We start from the raw sequence: 17,992 nt of genomic DNA on the forward strand, positions 1-17,992 counted from the left end.
GATGTCTCGGCACTGAGCAGAGGTGGGGAGATGTGAAAGGTTACAGTGGGTTTTATAGGTGAACTCAAAGAGTACAGGCACTGATAATATTGAACTTTATTTTCATAGCACGTTTCTTACAGAATGCAGCCCCAATGTGCTCTACATGATAACATATGACCTTTCTCTTGTCCAACGACGAAAGCAGGCAGTGTGGTCATTGACTCATGTATTGTTATGTCTGTGACTCAAACACTTTGGTTACACCCACTGGTAAGAAAGGCACGCGCAGTAGAAAAAAAGCTCATTTGAAACACTGTAAACATGTTTGAAATCTGAAATAAGTGCTGCAACTCTTATGTTCAAGCAGTCTGGGTGCCATGGAAATGACATTAAATAATACACTTCAGGTCTTGTTCTGTCATAGAAAAGAACACAGGAGTTTCACTATGATATATTGTCATATTCAACTGCCATTGTTCACAAGACAATGGACCCTCACCAGTAAGAATATAGGCCAATATCTCAGTTAAGTAGGTTGATGCTGAGTACAAAGAGTTGATAGGTTTTTACAATGGAAAAATATTTGAGAAGGAGATGGAGAGGGATGGAGAGTAAAGGGAGAGTGAGAGGTGGGAGGTTGGAGGGGGTGGAAGATGGAGCGTAAGAGGGAGCTGGGGAGTGAAAAGGAGAGTAGAGAGAGTGAGGGAGAGTGGAATGCAGAGAGAGATGCAGAGGTAGAGGGAGAGTGAGACGGAGAGGGCGAGGGAGACAGAGGGAGAGAGATGCAGAGGGAGAAGTAGAGGGAGAGATAGAGGGAGATACATTTTTTACTCATATCCACATGGCAGTCAATGAAACTGAAATACATGGATATCAAATCATAGTTGATTGGATATTACAATACATACACAACAAAACTTTGAAGTTGAAATCACAAGAGAAATTCAAGACAATATGTACATTCAGGAGACTCAAAGTTTTGTTTTGTTAATTTACAGTACCAGTCAAAAGTTTGGACACACCTACTCATTCAAGGGGTAGTCTTTATTTTTTACTGGTTTCTACATTGTAGAATAGTAGCGAAGACATCAAAACTATGAAATAACACAAATAGAAGCATGTAACCAAAAAAGTGTTAAACAAATCAAAACATATTTTATTTTTGAGATTCTTCAAAGTAGCCACCCTTTGCCATAATGACAGCTTTGCACACTCTTGGCATTCTCTCAACCAGCTTCACCTGGAATGCTTTTATAACAGTCTTGAAGGAGTTCCCACATATGCTGAGCACTTGTTGACTGCTTTTCCTTCACTCTGCAGTCCAACTCATCCCAAACCATCTCAATTAGGTTGAGGTTGGGTGATTGTGGAGGCAAGGTCATCTGATGCAGAACTCCATCACTATCTTTCTTGGTCAAATAGCCCTTAGGCAGCCTGGAGGTGTGTTGAGTCATTGTCCTGTTGAAAAACAAATTATAGTTCCACTAAGTGGAAACCAGATGGGATGGCATATCGATGCAGAATGCTGTGGTAGCCATGCTGGTTAAGTGTGCCTTGAATTCTAAATAAATCACAGACAGTGTCACCAGCAAAGCACCGCTACACCATCCCACCTCCTCCTCCAAGCTTCAAGGTGGGAACCCCACATGTGGAGATCATCCGTTCACCTACTCTGCGTCTCACAAAGAAACGTCAGTGGGAACCATAAATCGCAAATTTGGACTCATCCGACCAAATTTCAACCTTTCTAATGGCCATTGCTTGTGTTTCTTTGCCCAAGCAAGTCTCTTCTTCTTATTGGTGTCCTTTAGTAGTGGTTTCTTGCAGCAATTCAAATACAGTGCCTTGCGAAAGTATTGACCTAAATGACTAATGATGATAAATACAATCCACCTGTGTGTAATCAAGTTTCCGTATAAATGCACCTGCACTGTGATAGTCTCAGAGGTCCGTTAAAAGCGCAGAGAGCATCATGAAGAACAAGGAACACACCAGGCAGGTCCGAGATACTGTTGTGAAGAAGTTTAAAGCCGGATTTGGATACAAAAAGATTTCCCAAGCTTTAAACATCCCAAGGAGCACTGTGCAAGCGATAATATTGAAATGGAAGGAGTATCAGACCACTGCAAATCTACCAAGACCTGGCCGTCCCTCTAAACTTTCAGCTCATACAAGGAGAAGACTGATCAGAGATGCAGCCAAGAGGCCCATGATCACTCTGGATGAACTGCAGAGATCTACAGCTGAGGTGGGAGACTCTGTCCATAGGACAACAATCAGTCGTATATTGCACAAATCTGGCCTTTATGGAAGAGTGGCAAGAAGAAAGCCATTTCTTAAAGATATCCATAAAAAGTGTTGTTTAAAGTTTGCCACAAGCCACCTGGGAGACACACCAAACATGTGGAAGAAGGTGCTCTGGTCAGATGAAACCAAAATTGAAATTTTTGGCAACAATGCAAAATGTTATGTTTGGCGTAAAAGCAACACAGCTCATCACCCTGAACACACCATCCCCACTGTCAAACATGGTGGTGGCAGCATCATGGTTTGGGCCTGCTTTTCTTCAGCAGGGACAGGGAAGATGGTTAAAATTGATGGGAAGATGGATGGAGCCAAATACAGAACCATTCTGGAAGAAAACCTGATGTAGTCTGCAAAAGACCTGAGACTGGGACGGAGATTTGTCTTCCAACAAGACAATGATCCAAAACATAAAGCAAAATCTACAATGGAATGGTTCAAAAATAAACATATCCAGGTGTTAGAATGGCCAAGTCAAAGTCCAGACCTGAATCCAATCGAGAATCTGTGGAAAGAACTGAAAACTGCTGTTCACAAATGCTCTCCATCCAACCTCACTGAGCTCGAGCTGTTTTGCAAGGAGGAATGGGAAAACATTTCAGTCTCTCGATGTGCAAAACTGATAGAGACATACCCCAAGCGACTTACAGCTGTAATCGCAGCAAAAGGTGGCGCTACAAAGTATTAACTTAAGGGGGCTGAATAATTTTGCATGCCCAATTTGCCAGTTTTTGATTTGTTAAAAAAGTTTGAAATATCCAATAAATGTCATCCACTTCATGATTGTGTCCCACTTGTTGTTGATTCTTCACAAAAAAATACAGTTTTATATCTTTATGTTTGAAGCCTGAAATGTGGCAAAAGGTCGCAAAGTTCAAGGGGGCCGAATACTTTCGCAAGGCACTGTATGAATTTGCCTGATTCACACAGTCTCCTCTGAACAGTTGATGTTGAGATGTGTCTGTTACTTGAACTCTGTGAAGCATTTATCTGGGCAGCAATTTCTGAGGCTGGTAACTCTAATGAACTTATTGTCTGCAGTAGAGGTAACTCTGGGTCTTCCTTTCCTGTGGCGGTCCTCATGAGAGCCAGTTTCCTCATAGCACTTGATGGTTTTTGCGACTGCACTTGAAGAAACTTATTGAAATGTTCCCCATTGACTGATCTTCATGTCTTAAAGTAATAATGGACTGTCATTCCTCTTTGCTTATTTGAGCTGTTCTGGCCATAATTATTATTATTTTTTACCAAATAGGGCGATCTTCCTTATACCACCCATACCACCCAATAATACAACTGATTGGCTCAAACAAATTAAGAAGGAAAGAAATTCCACAAATACATTTTTAACAATGCACACCTGTTAATTGAAATGCATTCCAGGTGACGACCTCATGAAGCTGGTTGAGAGAATGCCAAGTGTGTGCAAAGCTGTCATCAAGGCAAAGGGTGGCTACTTTGTAGAATCTCAAATATAAAATATATTTTGATTTGTTTCAGACTTTTTTGTCATTTCAAACTTTTGATTTCTTCACTATTATTCTACAATGTAGAAACTAGTAAAAATAAAGAAAAACCCTGGAATGAGAAGGTGTGTCCAAACTTTTGACTCGTACTGTATGGAATGGGCGACTTTTATATCTCTCAGTCCTGGCATGTGGAATAGAGAGCAGGTGGATCTGCCTGACACTTGTCCTCGGCAGACAGGTAACTGTTCTCTGAAGGGGGACTTGAACAGGGAAAAAGGAAAATCAAGGTACAGTTTCTCTCTTCTCTCATGAAGTGAGGGCAGGTGATAGTGATGTCAGAGCATTGTTGTTTCCAGGATATGCCGTGCCAGGGATGGTTCTGCAAACACGCTTCTGTATGGGCTCGAGTTGTTCAGAGAGGGTTTGAGTCAAGGAGCTGTGCCAAGATGTTGCGAGATACTCTAGGCAGGGTTGAACATAGCCCGTGCAGATGGCTACCAGGTCCATTTGTGGTACGTCGACGTAGGAAGAACAACTTTTTGCTTCCCTTGCGAATCATTGAATCGATTTGTTTGTCCCCCTGCAGATTGTTTTGCACAATGACTCCAAGGACTTTCACACTTCCACAGACATGCAGGTTTTTCCCATATATCATAAGGGGACATGCAGGGGACAGGTTTCTCATGCATGCTACCAACAGGATCTTGCACTTTGAAGGGTTTAGGACCATGTGACTAGTACAGGGAGAGAGAGAGGGAGAGAGAGAGGGAGAGGGAGGGAGGTATCTGGGTGTTTTCTGCTTGTTGTGCTGTAAGGACTTGGCTCTCTGCCTCACCTCAGCTCTGTCCGTTTCCGATCCGAGCAGATAAGCGACGGAGAGTCACAAGACCGGCAGAGGGGCGCGAGCCAGGCCGAGACACCTCCCTGACACAGTGGAAAATTATCCTTTCTCTCCCTCTCCCCTTGTTTTTATAAGCTTTCCCCTTTTTTAAGGGGAAACTTTCCACCATTTCCATTTTTAGGTAGTTTATAGCCTTTGGCACCACTGGAACAGGAGGGCGTGCCAACCTGTGCCCATGACTTGAGAAAAAAAAAGTTTCCTACTCCCAACAGAGCAGCTCTCTAGGACAATGAGTGAAGCAGTACTCACACCTGTAGTGCTCGGCTGTCAATGACCCCTAGGCTCAGCACATCTACCCTGGGCTAGCCTGCCTCTCTGGTAGTGTCCCAGCTGTGTAGGGGAGGTGAGCAGAGCAGTGTGTTCACCACACATCCTATCAGTGGGGTGTGAATGGATCCATGGAAAGGATGTTGTGCCTCTTAGAATTCCCAGATTACACTGGTGCAGATTCACATGGAATCTTTGGTTCCAGTCATGCCCATATCAGTACCAGTGAGTGGGCTGGTTGATGTTAGGAAGCCAGCAAAGTATTTTGGGAGCTCTTAGGAGGGGGACTAGTGCAGGATTTGTGATTTATCCATCCAAATGGCTCTTAGCATTATCTCCGTGTCCAGACTGTAAACCGTGTTTCATTGTGAGCCTTGGCCTGCATGCTAATATGAGTGTTCGTTTTTAATCAGACTTTGATCTCTCTCTCTTTTACTAATGCAAACAAGGGAAGGAAAACAGGTAAAAAACAGTTTTCATTTTCAAACCAGTCTAATCTTTAAATTATATGATTACACTGTGTCTCTAAAACCATGTACTGTATTTCCTCAGTAATTACACTGGCAGGTACAATGCAATTACGTTGTAGGTAGATACACATTGGTACAACTGTGAGCTTTGTGCAATTACAGTACATATTGATATAAAATTGCTCTCAATTGTAAATTAACTATGTTAAACCTCCCCCATAGGTTGGAATTGTAATCTAAGATTACACAGTAAGAATTAGTGTGTTGAGACTATTGTACCACACTGAAATATAGTCACTTTTAGTGCCAAGTCACTCTGATTCTGTAACGGTTTTCTTCTGTGGACGAAGGATCGGACCAAAGCGCAGCGTGGTTAGAGTTCAACATGTTTAATCAAGACCATACACGAGAACACTACAAAATACCAAAACAACAAATGTGAAAAACCAAAACAGTCCTATCTGGTGCATAGACACAAAGACAGAAGACAAGAAACAACCACCCACAAAACCCAACACAAAACAGGCTACCTAAATATGGTCCCCAATCAGAGACAATGACTAACACCTGCCTCTGATTGAGAACTATATCAGGCCAAACATAGAAATGGGAAAACTAGACACACAACATAGAATGCCCACTCAGCTCACGTCCTGACCAACACTAAAACAAAGAAAACACAAAAGAACTATGGTCAGAACATGACAGATTCACTCTGTTGGGTTCCTGAGCATTCGTCAGCATTTAGTTGTTCCCTATCCAGCAATAGCACAATGTTGACCTTATGGTTTACTATTCTCAGAGTAAACCATACCACTATATCAGTGGCACAGTGGCATATGATTAACCATTTCACTCTCACATAAACATAAGGTCAATTCAGTGTAACTGGTATTATTAGGCGAAATAGGCATAATAGGCCCACCATATTTGTACAAGTTATAGCAAGTCACAACTATGTCATAACTTCTTGAAAAGAAATTGCGATGTCTATCTTGATGTTGGCCAAACAAACCTGAAGCTATAGGGCTGATTTTTAATGTTGACATGATCATTTTGTGAATTCCGACTGACTCCCGCTCTTACGGGTCACAAGGGGACACGAGGAGGATGACAAACAGCGGTGGTGGTAATCATGGTGACGGTGGTGTGACTGTCTGTATGTCTGTCCTCAGGGTGTGGCCTGTACCGCCATGCTGGTGGCCGTCATGACCAAGAAGCTGGCACTGAACAAAGGAGAGAAACACGTTCACTTCTTCATGATGGACATCCAGATCTCCAAACGGGTGAGACGAGGAGAACGACTGCACCAGAGTTTTTCCATATCCCATGTGTCCAACTAGTCAGGAAAACTCTGGGCCCTAGTTCTAACCTTTACAAGGGCTGGGAGTTTTTCCTGGTCTGACATGGTCAGTAAAAATACCTGGCTCTATAATGACAGTAATGAATGAGCATGTTGTGGGCGTCTCTCAGTTGAAGGAGTCATTTATCCCCATATTTCCAATAACTGAATGACAAGAAAAACATACTGTGAAGATCCAAACCACTGTCCTGCATTGATAACCGGAAGCAGCCACCTCCCTTCAAAGGTTCCCTCGGTCTCACAAGAAAAACAAAACCCTTGACACAACAGATGAGGCCTTCTGGGTGGATGCAGCCATATTTTCCACGTCGCACGCGTGTTATGACTTTGGAGTCTTTTTATAATATTATTCTTTCCTTAAATAGGCCATTCCAGAGGACAGGATAGTGTGGGAAAATGACTGGGGGGGGGGGGGGGGGGGGGCTCGGGAGGTGGGGCCCGCCAATCTCTTATTAGCCTCCAAAAGGCGTCAAAAGGAGGAAATAATCGTGTCCCTGTCAGGAAAGGGACTGCCAGGATGGGGAGCTCGGACCGACAGGAAACTGGATAAGATGATGTGTGTGTCGTGTGTGTGTACTCACTGCCGTAACTGAGGACACAGTGAGCAAGCGTATGTTGGTGAGGGGTTACTTCATGTTGAAGCCTCGGACAGGATCCATCTGTTTGCTTATCGCCGGGAAGAAGAATCAACAACCTGAAAATAAACGAGCACAACGGAAGATGCTAGCATGATTTCCATATCCATTTCCCAATATCCATCATTCTCTAATATGTAAGTAGTGTATGGCAGGATTCTTTGAAATCCACTGACCTGATTGAGCATTAGCTGAGCGCTAGGTTGGCAGTGTAGGGTGTAGGCTATACCTGGCTGCAGGCTGCAGTGTGTTGTCAGTGTGAGGATGTGAGGTTGTAGGTCTGCTGAGGATATAACCACTTCCTCCCTGGCACTGAACACATCCTCTCACTGGGTGCATCCTTATGTCTGTTTGTAGTTGTTTGGTGTGTGTGTGTGCGTCCCTGCGGAGTTGTCCGTCATTGCCCTGATTTACGTTGACAGGAAGAATAAGGAAAGACATCTGGGCACGGCCCCTGACGGCCCCTAATAATAACCCCACACAGAGGACAACACAAGACAACGCCTGGCTGTAGTGACATCACCAAGCTCAGATAGCAGGGCAGTTACAGTGTCCTCGTCAGGAAGGAGAGCAGACACTAATAGAATCAAAGAGAAACAAGAGGAATATGTTTCCGTAACCAACATATGGCCCACTGATGCCTATTCACATCCTCAAATATTATTCCCTGTATGACGGGTACGCATACATCCGTTTGTGTTTTTAGCAAACACCGTCGTGTAGCAAACATTAGTGTACAGTCCATCCCGCCTGACCCAGTTCTGCACTAGGCAACATTGTTTTCATCAACGTTAACCATGGACTACCTCTCACTTCATAACAGCAGTTTAATCAGCAAATAAACAGGCTCCCATGATGGCACCATTATATACACATGCTCCCAAGATGGCACCATGATATAAACATGCTCACAAGATGGCACCATGACATAAACATGCTCCCATGATGGCACCATTATATACACATGCTCCCAAGATGGCACCATGATCTAAACATGCTCCCAAGATGGCACCATGATATAAACATGTTCCCAAGATGGCACCATGATATAAACATGTTCCCAAGATGGCACCATGATATAAACATGCTCCTAAGATGGCACCATGATATAAACATGCTCCCAAGACGGCACCATGATATAAACATGCTCCCATGATGGCACCATGATCTAAACATGCTCCCAAGATGACACCATGATCTAAACATGCTCCCAAGATGGCACCATGATATAAACATGCTCCCATGATGGCATCATGATATAAACATGCTCCCATGATGGCATCATGATATAAACATGCTCCCATGATGGCATCATGATATAAACATGCTCCCATGATGGCACCATGATCTAAACATGCTCCCATGCCCTGCACCATGATCCAAACATGCTCCCATGATGGCACCATGATCTAAACATGCTCCCATGATGGCACCATGATCTAAACATGCTCCCATGATGGCATCATGATCTAAACATGCTCCCATGATGGCACCATGATCTAAACATGCTCCCAAGATTGACATCATGATATAAACATGCTCCCATGATGGCACCACGATCTAAACATGCTCCCAAGATGGCATCATGATATAAACATGCTCCCATGATGGCACCATGATCTAAACATGCTCCCAAGATGGCATCATGATATAAACATGCTCCCATGATGGCACCATGATCTAAACATGCTCCCAAGATTGCACCATGATCTAAACATGCTCCCAAGATGACACCATGATATAAACATGCGCCCAAGATGGCACCATGATATAAACATGCTCCCATGATGGCACCATGATCTAAACATCCTCCCAAGATGGCACCATTATATGAACATGCTCCCAAGGTGGCATCATGATATAAACATGCTCCCATGATGGCATCATGATATAAACATGCTCCCATGATGGCACCATGATCTAAACATGCTCCCATGCCCTGCACCATGATCCAAACATGCTCCCATGATGGCACCATGATCTAAACATGCTCCCATGATGGCACCATGATCTAAACATGCTCCCATGATGGCATCATGATCTAAACATGCTCCCATGATGGCACCATGATCTAAACATGCTCCCAAGATTGACATCATGATATAAACATGCTCCCATGATGGCACCACGATCTAAACATGCTCCCAAGATGGCATCATGATATAAACATGCTCCCATGATGGCACCATGATCTAAACATGCTCCCAAGATGGCATCATGATATAAACATGCTCCCATGATGGCACCATGATCTAAACATGCTCCCATGATGGCACCATGATCTAAACATGCTCCCAAGATGACACCATGATATAAACATGCGCCCAAGATGGCACCATGATATAAACATGCTCCCATGATGGCACCATGATCTAAACATCCTCCCAAGATGGCACCATTATATGAACATGCTCCCAAGGTGGCACCATGATATAAACATGCCCCCAAGATGACACCATGCTATGACATGCTGTCATCCTTCCGGTTAGTGCGGTAATTCTATACGCATGAGTGTTAGCTTAATGCATCACCGTTCCATATACTCTTATCTCCAGCTGTGACAGTCATTCTGTACAAAGGAGTGTGTGTCACACACGTACACGTTAGGGCTGCACGTTTGATTGACTGGGTCTAGATGTTGGTGCTCTGTCTGTCCCAGATCCGCCATGCTGCTGCCAACGTGCTGAGGGAGTGTTGGCTGCTGCACCGCACCAACCTGACCAAGGGCAACAGTGGAGAGCACCGCAGACACCAGAGGTGCCTACTGGAGGCCATCAGAGTGTAAGTCCTCATCACAGTTTAACCTTTGTATTTCAGATGGGAGCTGGCCATCAGTTTGTCCACTGCTATATGCATCTTCAGGTTTCTTGACACATCTCATCTCAACTAGATTTGTTCTGCAGAAACACTGGAGAACAGAAGAATAGCAGTACATTTAGAGACCATTCAGAACACTAAGCCGGCTAAAGTGTGTGTGTGTGTGTGTGTTGTGATGGTTTTATGGGTCATTAACTCTTTGTCAACACTAAACGGAGTCTATTTTGTTTGGATGCTACGATCCAGCAAAACAAGCTTGGCATTCCACCCCTTTCGGTAAAAGATTAGGCCACTATGTAAAATCGACTTTAGACATCAATCAAGTGGATACACTCACTGACAATAGTACAGTTTGATTTTAGAATAGAGTAAAGCATACAACATAATCTCACTCTTACAAAGCTCTCATCACTAAAAGAGCTGGACAATGGTCATCTGACAAACAGTGAAACGTTTATTTGACACGGAATTCAGAAGAAGGAACTTCCATCATGTGAAGTCAAATCACAACTAAGAAACACTGGAAAAGTTAACAAAAAACTGCTTGTGTTTTGACGAAAAAACGAATCTGAATGACAGCTCCTTCTCCATAATAGCACTTGGGAACTTTGACGTCCTCTGCCTGCTTCCTCATGTCTACTTTCATTGTTGTTCATCCTTGTTGTTTGACAATGTATTCTAGCCTTCCTGCTAATAACAAGTGGAGTGAGGTGTGGGGTTGCCTGACTTCTTTCACTGGAGATCAAGGAAGCTTAGACGTGTGAATATGTGAGTCATTATCAGGCAGCAGGACTTCATAATAGTGTGTGTGTGTGTGTGTGTGTGTGTGTGTGTGTGTGGGAGAGAACGAGTATGCCTGTTAGGGTGGAGGGGTTACATTTCCTGTTGTACAGTTAGCAGACCCACTATAAATACATGTTGGAAAGAAAGCATGAGGAGACACTTCCAGCACCTTGGAATGGAGACAGAGCCAAATCAGTTAAGTTACTATTTATAGACTAATTTTGTTTGTACTTTTTCAGGTTTTTATGTATCGGTTCTTTGGCTCTGGCAACCCCACTAGGACATTTTAGTGCACATGAGTGCTTGATGGAAGTTCCCTGCAATATTGGTTTCCGTTTTTCTTATTCTGGGGCAGTTCTGGTTTCATCCAACTTAGAATCTAAATGTAGTTTTTTTTCCAACCCTAAACGTTGAAAACATTGGAGCAACAGACATTTCTCCAATCTACCCATTCTGAGCACAAAGCAGGGCTCCTGGATGTTGAGTTATTGACAGTATCTAAGAGCCAAACACGATAAACTTAAAAGGGTCAACCTGCAGATGCCACATTCAGTCTCCCCAGGGGAAGTTAACTACTGACTTCCAGTGTGCATATAGGGAAGGGCACTCAACTTGTACTGCACTGACTAAGATGGCTGATGATTGGCTAAAATAAATGGATCGTAAGATGATAGTTGGAGCTGTATTGTTAGATTTCAGTGCAGCCTTTGATGTTATTGATCATCATTCGTATTGAAAAAACTTGTTATGGCTTTACATCACCTGCCATTATACGGTTTGAGAGTTACTAATCAAACAGAACTCTGAGAGTATTCTTCAATGGAAGCTTCTCCAACATCAGATACAGTCAGAAGTTTACAAACACTTAGGTTGGAGTCATTAAAACTAGTTTTTCAAACACTCCACACATTTCTTGTTAACAAACTATAGTTTTGGCAAGTCGGTTAGGACATCTACTTTGTGCATGACACAAGTCATTTTTCCAACAATTGTTTTCAGACAGATTATTTCACTTACAGTATAATTCACTGTATCACAATTTCAGTGGGTCAGAAGTTTACATACACTAAGTTGACTGTGCCATTAAACAGCTTGGAAAATTCCAGAAAATTATGTCATGGCTTTAGAAGCTTCTGATAATTGACATCATTTGAGTCAATTGGAGGTGTACCTGTGGATGTATTTCAAGGCCTGCCTTCAAACTCAGTGCCTCTTTGCTTGACATCATGGGAAAATCAAAATAAATCAGCCAAGACCCTAGAAAAACATATATAGACCTCCACAAGTGTGCTTCATCCTTGGGAGCAATTTCCAAACGTCTGAAGGTACCACGTTCATCTGTACAAACAATAGTACGCAAGTATAAACACCATGGGACCATGTAGCCATCATACTGCTCAGGAAGGAGACACGTTCTGTCTCCTAGAGATGAACGTACTTTGGTGCGAAAAGCGCAAATCAATCCCAGAACAACAGCAAAGGACCTTGTGAAGATGCTGGAGGAAACAGGTTCAAAAGTATCTATATCCACAGTAAAAACGAGTCCTATATCAACATAGCCTGAAAGGCCGCTCAGCAAAGAAGTAGCCACTGCTCCAAACCGCCATAAAAAAGTCAGACTACGGTTTGCAACTGCACATGGGGACAAAGATCGGACTATTTGGAGAAATGTCCTCTGGTCTGATGAAACAAAAATAGAACTGTTTGGCCATAATGACCATCGTTATGTTTGGAGTAAAAAGGGGGAGGCTTGCAAGCCGAAGAACACCATCCCAACCGCAAAGCACATGGGTGGCAGCATCATGTTGTGAGGGTGCTTTGCTGCAGGAGGGACTGGTGCACTTCACAAAATAGATGGCATCACAAGGAAGGAAAATGATATGGATATATTGAAGCAACATCTCAAGACATCAGTCAGGAAGTTAATGCTTGGTCGCAAATGGGTCTTCCAAATGGACAATGACCCCAAGCATACTTCCAAAGTTGTGGCAAAATGGCTTAAGGACAACAAAGTCAAGGTATTGGAGTGGCCCATCACAAAGCCCTGACCTCAATCCTATAGAACATTTGTGGGCAGAACTGAAAAAGTGTGTGCGAGCACGGAGGCCTACAAACCTGACTCAGTTACACCAGCTCTGTCAGGAAGAATAGGCCAAAATTCACCCAATTTATTGTGGGAAGCTTGTGGAAGGCTACCCGAAATGTTTGACCCATGTTAAACAATTTAAAGGCAATGCTACCAAATACTAATTGAGTGTATGTAAACTTCTGACCCACTGGGAATGTGATGAAAGAAATAAAAGCTGAAATAAATAGTTATTTCTAGTATTATTCTGACATTTCACATTCTTAAAATAAAGTGGTGATCCTAACTGACCTAAGACAGGGAATCTTTACTAGGATTAAATGTCAGGAATTGTGAAAAACTGAGTTTAAATGTATTTGGCTAAGGTGTACAGTCGTGGCCAAAAGTTTTGAGAATGACACAAATATCTATTTTCACAAAGTCTGCTGCCTCAGTTTGTATGATGGCAATTTGCATATACTCCAGAATGTTATGAAGAGTGATCAGATGAAAGTCCCTCTTTGCCATGCAAATTAACTGAATCCCCCCAAAAACATTTCCACTGCATTTCAGCCCTGCCAGAAAAGGACCAGCTGACATCATGTCAGTGGTTCTCTCGTTAACACAGGTGTGAGTGTTGACGAGGACAAGGCTGGAGATCACTCTGTCATTCTGATTGAGTTCGAATAACAGACTGGAAGCTTCAAAAGGAGGGTGGTGCTTGGAATCATTGTTCTTCCTCTGTCAATCATGGTTACCTGCAATGAAACGCGTGCCATCATCATTGTTTTGCACAAAAAGGGCTTCACAGGCAAGGTTATTGCTGCCAGTAAGATTGCACCAAAATCAACCATTTATCGGATCATCAAGAACTTCAAGGAGAGCGGTTCAATTGTTGTGAAGAAGGCTTCAGGGCGCCCAAGAAAGCCCAGCAAGCACCAGGACCATGTCCTAAAGTTGATTCAGCTGTGGGATCAGGGCACCACCAGTACAGAGCTTGCTCAGGAATGGCAGCAGGCAGGTGTGAGTGCATCTGCACGCAGAGTGAGGCAAAGACTTTTGGAGGTTTTCCTGGTGTCAAGAAGGGCAGCAACGAAGCCACTTCTCTCCAGGAAAAACATCAGGGACAGACTGATATTCTGCAAAAGGTACAGGGATTGGACTGCTGAGGACTGGGGTAAAGTCATGTTCTCTGATGAATCCCCTTTCCGATTGTTTGGGGCATCTGGAAAAAAGCTTGTCCGGAGAAGACAAGGTGAGCGCTACCATCAGTCCTGTGTCATGCCAACAGTAAAGCATCCTGAGGCCATTCATGTGTGGGGTTGCTTCTCAGCCAAGGGAGTGGGCTCTCTCACAATTTTGCCTAAGAACACAGCCATGAATAAAGAATGGTACCAACACATCCTCCGAGAGCAACTTCTCCCAACCATCCAGGAACAGTTTGGTGACGAACAATGCCTTTTCCAGCATGATGGAGCACCTTGCCATAAGGCAAAAGTGATAACTAAGTGGCTCGGGGAACAAAACATCGATATTTTCGGTCCATGGCCAGGAAACTTCCCAGATCTTAATCACATGGAGAACTTGTGGTCAATCCTCAAGAGGCGTGTGGACAAACAAAATCCCACAAATTCTGACAAACTCCAAGCATTGATTATGCAAGAATGGGCTGCCATCAGTCAGGATGTGGCCCAGAAGTTAATTGACAGCATTCCAGGGCGGATTGCAGAGGTCTTGAAAAAGAAGGGTCAACACTGCAAATATTGACTCTTTGCATCAACTTCATGTAATTGTCAATAAAAGCCTTTGACACTTATGAAATGCTTGTAATTATACTTCAGCATTCCATAGTAACATCTGACAAAAATATCTAAAGACACTGAAGCAGCAAACTTTGTGAAAATTAATATTTGGGTCATTCTTAAAACTTTTGGTCACGACTGTATGTAAACGTCCGACTTCAACTGTATGTACAGTGCGGTATCTATCATGGCAGTTGCCTTGGGCTGTTACTATTCTCTAATGTTTACAAGAATGCACACTCTATACATAAGCACCTACAGCCAGTGAGCTCACTGAGGCTCTTAGTAAAGAGTTACAGTCAGAGTGGGTAATTAACAATAAACTGGCCTTAAATACATCTAAAACCAAAAGCATTGTATATGGTTAAAAGGATTCTCTTAGACCTAAACCTCAACTGGAGTTGTGCAGGATGTGACCAGGATGTGACCATTGAACAAGTTGAAGAAGCTGAACTCCAGGGAGTAACCTATGTTATCAAGGTCAAGTTATATTGACAAAGTTGTTATAAAAAGATGTTCTGCGTTTGTGACACAAAGATCAACTGTACTAGTTGTTCAGGCTCTGATCTTGTCCCATCTTAATTACTGTCTGGTGTTATGGTCAGGTTCAGCAAAGAAAGACCTAGCAAGCTGCAGCTGGCTCAAAACAAAGCAGTGTGCCTTGCCCTTAACTGCACAAACAGAACTAACATCAACAACATGCATGATGGTCTCATGGTTGAGGAGAAATTGACTACTCTCGTCTAGTCTTTTGAAGAAACATTTGTGTGTTGCAATATGCCTAACCACTTGTATAATCTATTTACATACACTTGAAAAAGACACATTCCCCACCAGACATGCCACTATGGGTTTTCTTCATGGTACCCAAACCAAAAACAGATTTTATCCGTTGCTTAGTTATGTATAGCGCCATGTCATAGTGGAATGCTCTGCCACCAGAGGTTACTCAGGCAAAAAGCAAGTTTAGCTTTAAAAAACTGATAATAAACATACAGTATTGTATCACAGCGCCTCTCCTCTTTCTAAAGATCTGATTTAACTGTACTGTATATAATAATATGAATATACACTGAGTATACAAACATTAAGAACACCCGCTCTTTCCATGGCATAGACTGACCAGGTGAATCCAGGTGAAAGCTATGATCCCTTATTGATGTCAATTGTTAAATTCACTTCAATCAGTAGGGTGAAGGGGAGGTGACTTGACACAATTGAGACATGGATTGTGTATGTGTGCCATTCAGAGGGTGAATGGGCAAGATAAAATATTTAAACGGGGTATGTTAGTAGATGCTAGGCACATCAGTTTGTGTCAAGAACTGCAGCGCTGCTGGGGTTTTAACGCTCAACAGTTTCCCTTGTGTATCAAGAATGGTCCACCACACAAAGGACATCCAGCCAACTTGACACAAGTGTGGGAAGTATTGGAGTCAACATGGGCCAGAATCCCTGTGGAATTATTTCGATACCTTGTAGAGTCCATGCCTTGATGAATTGAGGCTGTCCTGAGGGCAACTGTTCTGTACTTTGTCATGTATTTGTAAGTTTTATGTGGACCTCAGGAAGAGTAGCTGCTGCATGTGCAGTAGCTAATGGGGATCTTAATGAACTAAACTAAACACACGTACATACACTTTTACTCAGAATGTCATATGATATTCTCACGACATAAAATGCTGAATTTGGTCAGGAATATTGTTCAATCAAAGAAAGGCTATTTGTTAGACTGTATGTTATATTGCTTCATTTCCTGTTACAAAATGAATAAACTACTAGCAAACATTGTGAAAACCAACAACATATTGTGTGACATCCAACCCCACGATGGGGTTGGTTGTCACAAGTGGACAGAGTGTGTTTGATGGCTTAGAACTCCATGTTAGAATAAATATGAGGATAAAAAGGGTCCCCATTTCAACCGAAGACCTTGGTCCTTCTCCTAATATTAAAAAATAGTCTTGTAAGATATACTAGTGCTGAGAAATACACACAAGAGTATAATGTTTGACAACCAACCCCGGTCTCCACTAACCATTGATTCTTGAAGAGTATGACTTATAAATGCCTCATCAGTTTAGTTCAACTGTTGTGCCTCATCAGAACCCAAAATATAAGCTGGTTATGCTCCAATGTTTTTAAACAAAGTAAATGTAAACAAACATAGTTAAAACTATAATTTTGATAGCATGGATGGTCAGTTCTTGCATCCATAGCCATGTCTATGAATGTGAGTGGTTTCATTTCTACAGCTCCTTCCCTCAACTACCGAAACAGGGGGAGGGAGAACCCTATGTTCTTGTTTCTATAGCTGATTGCCTTTTTAAGCCTGAAGCAACTGTTTATTATGTAGCTCAGCTTTTCTCAAAGCCAAAGGATTGTGTAATTGTTAGTATAAGGGGTGTTGTGTATGTTCAGTGAAGGGGACCCTCTATAGCGCACACACTACCCAATCAAATCTATACTGTAATGGGTAGAAGTGGCAGTAATGACAGTTTCTCACTTCAGGCCCAGGCATTTATTTAAGGTCTCTATCACACTGTTATCATACTAAGATGTTGCTATGTCCTTTGTCTGTTTTGGACAGATTCCGGCACCTGCGCCTTAAACAAAGGAAGCTGAGAGATTACGCCAGTGAGATGGTCGACCTGCCCAAGGTAAACCAACCACACCATACAGTAGGCTAGAACAACTCACGGCAGAGCTGTGTCGACATATTTGACACACACACACACACCACGCGCAGGATAACCCAGATCCAGGTAATAACTACACTCTTACACAGACCATTATCCAGTATATTAAAGTTGCTGTGTAATTTATTACTAGGTGTTGAGACACATAAAATGTCTGTAAAAGACACATAAAACTCTATAAAACAGCCATGAGTTCTAGCAGAAGGTTCAAGTCACTCTGTGATGTAATCCTAGACTCAGAGCTTTTTACCTAATGGGCAGTATACCTGGCAAAGAATGCACAACTATAGAAAATGGCTATAGTTAATGGGTAGTGAGCACTTTTATTAATTAAATTGATCAATATATTTGTGCAAGTCCAGCTCATATGTATATCGAACACAGGAACCAGTTCATGAGGAAGAAACGGTCACAGGAGACAGTTTTAGGAGGGAG

General features: G+C 42.7%; 1 protein-coding gene across 2 annotated transcripts in view; it reads left to right on the forward strand.

Moving 5' to 3' along the window:
- The window catches only part of LOC139405794 (intermediate conductance calcium-activated potassium channel protein 4-like), a 45,418-nt gene that overhangs the window by 19,430 nt on the left and 7,996 nt on the right, over window positions 1-17,992 (forward strand). For both annotated transcript variants that reach the window (XM_071148220.1, XM_071148219.1), the window contains exons 5-7: window positions 6,569-6,679; window positions 10,051-10,172; window positions 17,449-17,518. In XM_071148220.1, coding sequence (XP_071004321.1) covers window positions 6,569-6,679; window positions 10,051-10,172; window positions 17,449-17,518 — 303 coding nt within the window. The remainder of the gene's footprint in view (window positions 1-6,568; window positions 6,680-10,050; window positions 10,173-17,448; window positions 17,519-17,992) is intronic.

Source organism: Oncorhynchus clarkii, chromosome 3 (genome assembly GCF_045791955.1).
Source record: "Oncorhynchus clarkii lewisi isolate Uvic-CL-2024 chromosome 3, UVic_Ocla_1.0, whole genome shotgun sequence".
Lineage (NCBI taxonomy): Eukaryota > Metazoa > Chordata > Actinopteri > Salmoniformes > Salmonidae > Oncorhynchus > Oncorhynchus clarkii.